Here is a 10,854-nt window from a genome sequence, read left to right as displayed (position 1 = left end):
AGCCACGCCCCCAAACATAACGAAAAGCAGTCAGAAGAATGTCCACTTCAAGTACTTCTAAACTACATATTTTATGAATCCATTTACATATAAAACGTATGTTGAAAAAACATTTATTCTCGATTATAAACGTTTATTATATGGCAATATAATTCGCTGTCTCTCCGGAGGTTTGAATGAACGCGGGGCTGTGGACAGAAATTCCTCAGGGTGTGTGAGCAGTCTATGGGTGAGAGACTGAGTGGGAAGGGCCGGTCTGAACACGAGCTTTTCGGCAGATATTGAAGCCCGTACTGAATTCCCCATCAGCTAATTCCCGTTTTTTGTATTTTATGTACAATAATTATCACATTAACTATAGAGGTAAAGGTACACCGTCGCAGTGATGGGAGGCAACAGCAGCTCGCGCCACGTTTCCCTCGATGAGGCCGATGAGGTTACATTCGTAAAGGGCATTCGGGTAAGTGTAAGTTACTAGTTGGCAATACACTTATGAAAAAGAGTTTTCCCTTTTCGTTATTAAGTAGTTATAGCTTCATAATCTCTATTCCTCATATACAACTTTCTTTGGTGCTTGCTTAAGAACGTAAGTTTGTTGTTGTACGTATTGAGCTGCAGTTTCACTGATTCAGTCGAAGTCTTGTAGCATTGCAATATCGTGCAAAAATGCAAGAAATGCATTGTTTGTGGAGATTTCAGTCGAAGTCTTATATCATTGGAATATCGTGAACAATGCAAGAAATGCACTGTTTGTGGAGATTTTATGGGTGTAGAACAAAATGTACTGTGCAGGGCATGTTATGTTAAATATAGCCTAGGGGTCATGCATGTTGACCTGATCTACAAGCATGCATGCATACTACACCTAGACATGACCCTATAGACATATTGTACTACCATGGTACATGCATTTGGTTGCCAGTTTCAATTAATAATATTATTGGTATGCTGTACCATGATTTAGGCAAAGTACTTAATTAATGCTAATTTCAATCAATTCCTGCATTATTTGCAATTGCTTGCATTTGCATTAAATAAAATTAAAATAACGCAATATCAGCTAATGAATATCCACGAATCCTGGTATTAATATCACAAAGTTTGAAAAAGATTAGTAAATTCAATTTGGACAACAATAATCTGGACAAACAAGTTATACGAGATCCTTGTGGGACGATCATACACTTAAACCTTTAGGTGATGCAGAAAATGTTCTCAGTTATCATTGTAAAAACGCAATGATGCACATATTTTAATAAACAAGTGAAAATGTATCTCAATGCTATTTCTGATCTGATGATACACAGCTTTCAGAGAGAGTGATTGATCGAATGAAGGAGTCTCCACCTGTGGTTCGCCCGCAAGCGCCAACCAGATCACCATCAACTCCTCCGGTTGAGTCTTCAGTTCCAGATGAACGTCATGTACCCATAATGCCTCATTCTCCTTCATACGCCAGTGCTTTGGTCCCTCCTCCTCTTTCGGAGCCAATAACACCTTTAGTGCCTCCTGTGACTGAGGAAACATCTACACCTCCTTCATCTGTTCAGTCACCTGAGGGTCTTCCAGTTCCTCCACCCTCCGGTAATAAGCATGTAGTTGTACCTGATCCTCAACCTGGGTCTGCTAACATACCAGTACCTGATCCTCAACCTGCTAAACCCATAAATGCTCCTTCACAAGCCCCAAGTGAACCAATAACCCCTCCTCCATTAGTTGAATCAACCAGTGCACCTGTTGAACCCTTAATAACACCTTCTATCACAACCTCTACTACTGAACCTGTAACCAATCCACCTCCACCAACCACAAACCCACTTACTGAGCCTGTAACATCTTCAAAGTCCTCTAGTGAACCTATAGTTGTACCAATTGAACCCCTAGAGACTGAATCCTCTACTTTAGCAGCTGAAGCAATATCTGCCGACCCCATGGACTTACCTGTTCCTTCACCTGTAGAGCTTGAGACTTCACCCTTCCCGATCTCCATACCCGATCCCGTTGTATCTGTCATGGAGGAGTCTACTGTGTCACCATCTGGATCTGCTTCAGATGTGGTTTTGTCTAATGAAATGCCTTCCAAGACACCTCCTGTTGTTGTTCCTTCCTTAATCGACCAAGTCGAGGTCTTTCCACCACAAACACATGTTGGTAAGTTCATAATCCGGTACATTAGTCTTACCACAATCTTTCTGCTTAATTTTTTGACTGATTGACCAGCAAAGTCTCCAATTGTATCTCAGTATTTTATACAAATGCTTAACTCAGACTTAAAGTCAATTAAAGGGGTGGTTGATTATGATTTCACTTTTCTTACTTTAGTTAGTGTGTAATGTTGCTGTTTGAGCATAAACAACATCTGCAAAGTTACGACGCTCAAAGTTCAAAGCACAGGGAGATATTTGCTTTTAAAGAAATCACTTTTTAAGGACTACAACAAACGGCTGGTAGAGACTACACCACATTCCTCCCGGGTTAGCGTCATCACCGACCCTAAAATTAGCATAACCACGCCCCCGGGAACGCGATTTATAGATTATCATGATAGAATATGCTAATCAATGACTAGAAGATAACTACACATAACCTACATAAAAACATCTGTTGCTTCTATGTTGTCACTTCTTCTCGAGTCTCTCCATCTTTGTCTGACTCCAGTTTGAACATAAAAGGCTAAAAGTTTTTGAAATTTTCAGTGCATGTGTGTGTGAGGTAAAAGGACACAAGCTGTTGTAGCTCCGCCCCCTGTGCCGGGAGCAGCAGCTCATTTGCATTTAAAGGGACAGACAAAACGGTGCGTTTTTGCTCACCCTCAAAAAGTGACAACTTTAACATGCTATATAAAAATATCTGTGGGGTATTTTGAGCCAAAACTTCACACACACACTCTGGGGGCATCAGAGACTTATTTTGCATCTTGTGAAAAGGGCATTATACCACCCCTTTAAATGATCTGTCACATAGCTCTCTATATAAAGTTGGATATTTATAATCTCCCAACTTTATCCGCATACATACAGTATTATCCGCCTATACTCACATTATGGGATATATACTATAAATATATATATAAATATATACTAGCAAATCTCAACTGCCTGATTTTTAATTTCATTTCAAAATGTAACTATACCATCAACCAGCTCTTTATATAAAGTTGGATATTGGATGTGTCCAAATTTATTTCTATGCATGCCGTATATTCATATAAAGCAATATACATCATAGCAAAGTCTAAACTCCCTGATGTTTTATTTCTTCGCAAAATGTTAACTATATTATCAGCCAGCTCTTTATTTAAAGTTGTATATATAAGTATGTCCAACTTTAGTCGCATACATTCAGTACATTGACGTAAAACAATTTATATTATATAGCAAATGTCCACGGCTTGATTGCTTGAATCATCGCAAAATGTAAAGTATGTTATTATCGCCCAGCTGTAATCTGCTAAATATGAAAATAAAGCATGAACATCATGATTTTCTGTAAAGCTTTAAAACAATGTTTATTGTGAAAAGCAAATAAATTTGACTTGATGTCCGTATTTTGCAGGTTATCACTAGAATTTTCACCAGAATGACCAGTTGTGGCATTTTGATTAAGTAAAAAATAAATAATAATAATTAAACATGCCCAAATTAATTATTGGTTGCACTTTATTTTACAGTACCAGTGCTTACACAGTGTACTTACCTAAGAAAGTACTGGGTAATATAAGGTAACTACATGGGTTAAGGTTAGGTTTAGGGGTCGGTTCATTGTTAGTACCTATATTATAATTACTGTAATAATAAGATCTATAACATGCATGTTGAGAATAGATAGGGTGAATTTTCATCTCACGCTCAAATGTTGGTGTTTCTTCTGTTTAGTGAGTGAGGAGCAGCTCAGGAAGGAGATCAGAGAAGATCTCCAGAAGATCCTGAACGAGGAGATGAAGATGGCACAGCGTAATATGCGACAACAGTAAACACTGATCAAGATCTTTCAACAACATATGCAAGAATGCAGTGAGTTTTAGGGTTTAAACGGTGTTTATTACTGTGTTTTCGTAAGGCTGGAGGAAGAGAAGGCTGAAGTGAAGGCTCAGGCTCGAGCCGCAGCCCGACTCCAGATTCAGGACGAGGTCCAGAAGGTTCTGGATCAGGAGAAGGCGTCTTATCAACTGACTCTAGCAGACGCCATCAGGAGGGAGCAGTTGAACGTTCAGGATGATCGTCTCATAACTCAGTATTATGTAAGTCAGCTTCTCCACAGAGGATCCTGTTCGCTATGTGTTGTTTGTGTGTGTGTGTATGTGTGTGTTCGTGTTTCTGACAGTTTGAACAGCTTCTTCTGTCTCATAACTAAAAAAAACTGTTTTCATACTGTGGTATCATATAGTTATGGAAGCTTGTTTCCGCCACTGAATAATAAATAAATAATAATAATTGCGACTTTTTATCTCACAATTCTGACTTTTTTTCTCACAATTGCGAGATATGAAGTCAGAATTGTGAGAAATAAAGTCGCAATTCTGAGAAATAAAGTCGCAATTCTGAGAAATAAAGTCGCAATTGTGAGATATAAAGTCGCAATTCTGAGAAATAAAGTTGCAATTGTGAGATATAAAGTCGCAATTCTGAGAAATAAAGTCGCAATTGTGAGATATAAAGTCGCAATTCTGAGAAATAAAGTTGCAATTGAGAGATATAAAGTAAGAATTGCATGATATAAAGTCGCAATTGCATGTTATAAAGTCAGAATTGTGAGATATAGGTCTGGTTTCACGGACAGGGCTTAGATTAATCCAGGATTAGGCCTTAGTTTAATTAGGACATTTAAGTAGCTTTTATAAATGTGCCTTGATAAAAAATTACTGATGTGCATCTTGAGACAAAAACAATGGCGCTGAAATATTTTATGATATATCAGTGTAAGTTGCTTTCAGTTAAAGCAGCTCAAACATGCATTTTAGACTGGGACTAATTTTAAGCCTTATTTGTGAAACCGGGGGATAAACTATTCTGAGGTAAAAAAAAAAAAACATCCAATTTTTTTCCCTTAGAATTGGACTTCATATCTCACAAGAAAAGAGAGAAAAGAAAAGATCTCAGAATTGGTGATATAAAGTCGTCTGAATTCTGACTTTATAACACGCAATTCTGACTTTATATCTCACAATTCTGACTTTATTTCACGCAATTCTGACTTTATATCTCGCAATTCTGACTTTATATTTCGCAATTCTGTAAACGAATTAAACGAATTCTGTTAAAGATGTAAACTCGCAATTGTGAGATAAAAAGTCGCAATTATCTTTTAAAATGTTTTATTTTGTGGCGGAAACAAGCTTCCATATATAACCTAGTACTTTTACACATGGAAAAATACTTAGGAATATTTTGGTTTACTGTCATACATGCGGAAAAAAAACAATATATATATATATATATACATTTTTTAATTACTTTTTATTTTTTTATTTTTTTAATGGTTCAAATTATAATGTGAAAAATACAAACAGAATGATGACATTTCACAGTTTTTACATCAGAGAGAGGAGAAAATAATTTATATAGGATGGATGGATAGAGAGATGGTTGGAAGGATGGGCAGATAGATGATAGATTGATGGATGGATGGATAGACAGATAGATAGACGTGCAAAACAATGTTACGTAACATTTTCTCTGCATCCACCTCTACTTTGATCTGCTCGTGTTGTCTTTGCTTATTGCTAATGTCCAAATGCATGAAGTAATTGAACCGGTGATGCTTTGCTGCTTAACTCCACTGTCGCTTATTTCCTTCCCATGTCTCTCTTTCTCTTGATCTGCTCGTGTCTTTCAGTGGATGGAGAGGAAGGTAAGACGCTGCACCTTCATTCTGACAATCACTCGCTCTTTCACTCTTTACAGAGAGATTTGTGACATTTCTATTGAGAGTGAATGAGTGAATGCTTAAATACAAGATTAAATTAGTTCAGTTTAATGTTCATTAATTTATCACACACATATACAGCCTTTGGTGTAAATTTGACTTGACTTTTCAGTTTAGAGGTAATGTGTGAGCAAGACTTTTAATGTGCATTAAAAAAAAGTGCCTTTTAACTCTTTACTACAGTGATCAATTATTTTTATGGGAGATTTACAGGTTGATCCGGTCATATCATGTTTTATCTTTAGGCTCAGAAGCTGGAAGAGAAGGAGAAAGATCTTGAAAATCAGGACGCTTTGTTCCGGGAGCAGATCGCCAAGATGCAGGAAAAGGCAAAATGATTCATCCCATCTTTCATATACTCTCCATAACTTCACTGCATATGAATAATATTACATGTGTTGACCATCTCTTGCTATTGTTGTACAGGCGGCTCAATTCACTAAAGTCACAGCTGAAAATTACAGGAAAGGCTTAGAAAGCGCAAACAACCGCTTCAGGTGAGTGTGCAAGAATAGATTTACTAATATTTTTAATTAGCTTTTATTTTTATATTTTTAGTTTTCATGTTAACTATAGTTTAATCGTCACATTTTTATATTAGGTGTCTTTAACTACTATGTACTTACATCAGAAAATAAGTACATTGTACTTGTTGTGTTCATGTTGTATTGCAATTACAGAAATGAATTATAGATTTAATTATGTGCATAATAATAATAATAGTACAATATATAAATATTTATGTGCATAAGTGCATTGTATCAAATGATTAATTTAAATATCAGTGCATTGTAGTTAAAGACACATAATATGAAGTGGGACCAGTTTAATTTTTAGTATGTGCTTTTGTCATTTAATAAAAAAAAATTTAATTGCTATTTAGGTTTAATTTATTTTTATTGAAGTTTTTTTTATTTACAGTTAATAATTGTAATGCTTCAACTTAAACTAAGTTCAGTTCATTGCCAAAGCAACCTTTCTAATTTCCGTTTAGCTTAAGTTTTTCAACTCATATTAATATTTCATTCAATTTCAGCTTTGTTTTAATGAACATAAATGTTTTTAATAGTTTAAGTTTTAGCTAACAATAATAACCCTGGTGCAAGATCAGTAAATCAGTGTTAAGTTTTTCAAATAAATCTCCTTCTCACTCTCTGTAGGCGATACCAAATCAAGCCAGTGTGTTTGGATCTACAGAGTCAGATCATGAAGTGTTACGCTGAGAATAAAGGTCAAACTATGAGCTGTTCCAACATCGCATCTCTGTACATTCAGTGTGTGGACCGTGCCAAACAGGTAAACCGGACATGACTTGTATTCAAAATAGCAATCAAAATACTAATTAAGAAAAGCTTAGAGGACATTTTGAACTAAGACTTTAAAAGTGGTTTAAAAAGGATTACAGAAATGTTTGCATTTCATTATTTATTTATTTTTCAGGATAAAAAATTAAGCACTGGAGGTTAACTCACCGGCCTGAACGTCAGATCTACAGTGTCATGGTGAAAGAAAAAGGACCATTACAGCAAATACACACATCTAAACCTTTATTAACATTTAGTTAAACATTTTCCACTGGAAGCGTGAGGGAATTTCATCCCTACAGAAAAAGAAAAGGAAACTTAACACGTTTCAGCAGTTTTAAATGTGCTTTTCAGGAATATGAGCCATGATTGGACCACGATAGTGCAATACCTCAACTCTTTTAACTGTGAACTGTGAGCTAAATGATTTTAGGTGCTATCGAGTGCTAGTTGTGTGCACAGATATAGTGATGTTTCTTGTTCAGTATCCCTTTATGTTTCAGAAAAATAATGCACACTTTTTTTTGCATGACCAAAAAGTACAAAGCGATGCACAATCTGGAAGCTGCTGTCTGTTGATAACATTTTTGCGTAGTAAAAGGTTTGTGCCTTTGTCTTGAGATGCTTTTGTTATGGTCATTTTGGGTCAATGTGATTGGCTTTTAGCAGCACAGTTTGAATTTCATTCAAATTTGTCAATGCAACTCCTATAATAATGGGTTTCCACATTATCTTTTCCAGCCTCTGAAGGTTCTTCGTTGTGCAACTTATTTCCACTAGATGGCGCTGACGTTATTGTAATATTATTGGATGTATTGTGGAACCACGCTGGTCTAGAAGGTTAAAAGGACGACCAAAAATTCTGCAATCCCATTTTCCCAAGCCTCTGATCAGCAGATTAAGTTCAGTATGAAACGAACATGACCAGTTGTAAAATGAGGCGGTAGATGCATTTGCATATAGAGGTTGTTTTCTAGTTTATTATTTAATTGATTCTGTGAATTGTAGGAAGGGGGCTGTAGTTCTGTATCGTATGAGAAGCTGAAATGAATAAGAAATCATGTCCACTTGCTGCTGGCGTACTCTGATAAACGTCCTACCAGCATGAACACACAGCCTAGATTCAGCACAGCAATTCATGCAAATTTCACATCCATTAACCCTCTATTGCATGCATTATGAAAGCATGTTTGATGCATAAAACGGACCTCATTATCGAAATCAAAATCAATAGCCTTGTGTTTTATTAAGATGTGAGTTATTTAAAGACTGCCATCACTTACTCTCAACCTCATGTTCCAAACCCATATGCATGACTTATTTTACTGTGTTGAACATTTTTAATGTAAGCCTATATGTCATGCATTTGCATGCATTTACAACTTTAATGCATCAAAAGCACCATTAAAAATATCATAGTAGTCAATTTTCAAGTCATACTATAGCTTTATGTGAGAAACAAATTGAAAATTAAGCTAATTAGATAAAAAAATTAAAATCTCTCCTTTAAGCAAGCTGATTGTTAAATCAGTGAGTTGAGCTCAAAAACTGGATCAGTCTAATCCACAAATGAATAATTTGTGAACTGAATCAACCGATTCATTGAAAAGATCTGACTCAAGAATCAATCAGACTCAGACATTGTTAGTTCTCTAATGTACACTAACACAAAACATATGGCTTTATGAGAAATGGAAAGATTAATCCTATGGGCTGCGTTTATGATGCTATCCTCTTATTTTCATTAAATAGGAATTACTGATTCAGATAATCATCAAAAAAATCTCCTTTTGTGTTCCACAGAAGAAATAAAGTCAGGGTTTGAAATGACGTGAGGGTGAGTAATTGATGACAATATTTTCATTTTGAGGTGAACTATCCCTAGATAGATAATTAATATAGGATTCAAAAATCTAAATGAAAAACTTATGACTGCAACAGTATTCATAATAGCCTTGTTCATTTCATTGCACAGTTGCTCCTGGGCAATAAGTGTTTAAGCGACCATAACGTACAATGAATTTATATGACTGTAAATGCTATAATTGAACAAATATGAGTCATATTTTCTGCTTTTCTCCAACTTTGTCCTCAAGATGTTTTTAAAGAATGCTAGGATGTGCTGTGACCAAGAAAAGAGTTTAATTTCATACTCATCTCTTCATTATAACCCGTTTTATATGCATCAGGTGCTTGTAAAGTGTACAGAATAGTTACCCAGAGTGCAACAGATGGACACACTCACCTGAATACACAACGTACTCCTGGTCCCCTTCATCCTTAAATCTAGTTTGACATGAGCAAACCGAGCTTTATATATGATGACAGATCTTAACGGGTGACATTTACAAAACCCTTGTGGAGCATTGACTGTTTACAGAGGGGTTGATGATTCTCAATTACAGTTTTATAGGACGATCTGAGAGGGGCAGATCTTATGCGAGCGAAGTGTGACGAAAGGTCACCGTGGCATATTGAACGGCTGGTTTGGTTGTTTGAAGTGCCGTCACTTGGAAAGAGGCAGAACCGTGAATTGCGGGTCCCCGTGTGACCTGGATTTTACAGTGCCATGAAACCGGCTTCTGATGTCTGCCAAGGGCATTTCAAATCAAGCGTATGATTTTATCCTAGCAAATAACAGGACTCCGTTGGCGTGACCCGTTGATGCCAGCTTGATATTGCTTTTCTAGAGGTCGTCGGTGAACAAGAACCTGTTTGGATGCAAAACTCGCGCTGTGTCACTTTATAAGCGCTTTTAAGTATGGCAAGCCGTTTTAGCTTAAATTGTACCCAGCGTTACTCGTCGTAATTGCATTTTTACTAGTAAGAATTCAATTAGAGAGCTCTACAATTCAATTCTTACTAGTAGCAATTACAATTATAGAGCTCTCTAATTCAGTTATTACTAGTAAGAATTACATTTACAGAGCTCTCTAATTCAATTCTTACTAGCAATTCCAATTAGAGAGCTCTACAAATGAATTTTTACTAGTCATATGTCTCCATTGACTTCCATTCATTTTTAATTATGGAGCTGTATAATTGAATTGTTACTAGTAAGAATGCAGTTGCAGAGCTCTTTAATTCAATTCTATTCTCAATTCAAATAATTTTCTTGTAAAAATTCATTTGTAGAGCTCTCTAATTGGAATTGTTACTAGTAAGAATTGAATTAGAGAGTTCTGTAAATGTAATTCCTACTAGTAATAACTGAATTAGAGAGCTCTCTATTTAAATTGTTACTAGTAAGAATTGAATTAAAGAGCTCTGCAATTGCATTCTTACTAGTAACAATTCAGTTATACAGCTCCGTAATTAAAAATGAATGGAAGTCAATGGAGACATATGACTAGTAAAAATTCATTTGTAGAGCTCTCTAATTGGAATTGTTACTAGTAAGAATTGAATTAGAGAGCTCTGTAAATGTAATTCCTACTAGTAATAACTGAATTAGAGAGCTCTCTAATTGTAATTGCTACTAGTAAGAATTGAATTGTAGAGCTCTCTAATTGAATTCTTACTAGTAAAAATGCAATTACGACGAGTAACGCTGGGTACAATTTAAGCTAAAACAGCTTGCCATATATGTCTCCATTGACTTCCATTCATTTTTAATTACGGAGCT

At 35.8% G+C, this 10,854-nt stretch overlaps 1 protein-coding gene across 4 annotated transcripts; it reads left to right on the top strand.

The window, feature by feature from the left end:
• Positions 1 to 8,521, top strand: chchd3b (coiled-coil-helix-coiled-coil-helix domain containing 3b). Of its 4 annotated transcripts, none has more exons than XM_079859694.1 (10): positions 1 to 460; positions 1,308 to 1,584; positions 1,960 to 2,151; positions 3,876 to 3,969; positions 4,060 to 4,240; positions 5,836 to 5,850; positions 6,171 to 6,254; positions 6,352 to 6,422; positions 7,086 to 7,221; positions 7,366 to 8,521. In XM_079859694.1, exons 1-10 carry the CDS (start codon positions 386 to 388, stop codon positions 7,390 to 7,392), a joined length of 1,152 nt encoding a protein of 383 aa, XP_079715820.1. In that variant the 5' UTR covers positions 1 to 385; the 3' UTR covers positions 7,393 to 8,521. The 4 variants fall into 4 exon arrangements, with proteins under 4 accessions (XP_079715820.1, XP_079715817.1, XP_079715819.1 ...); XM_079859691.1 differs by having other exon boundaries at positions 2 to 229; positions 362 to 460; positions 1,308 to 2,151; XM_079859692.1 differs by having other exon boundaries at positions 195 to 210; positions 362 to 460; positions 1,308 to 2,151.
• The last annotated feature ends 2,333 nt before the right edge of the window (positions 8,522 to 10,854 follow it).

The sequence above is a fragment of the Squalius cephalus genome (assembly GCF_949319135.1).
Source record: "Squalius cephalus genome assembly, chromosome: 23".
Classification (NCBI taxonomy): Eukaryota; Metazoa; Chordata; class Actinopteri; order Cypriniformes; family Leuciscidae; genus Squalius; species Squalius cephalus.
The sequence above is the reverse complement of the archived record's forward strand: the minus strand, read 5'-3'. Positions and strand labels throughout refer to the sequence as shown.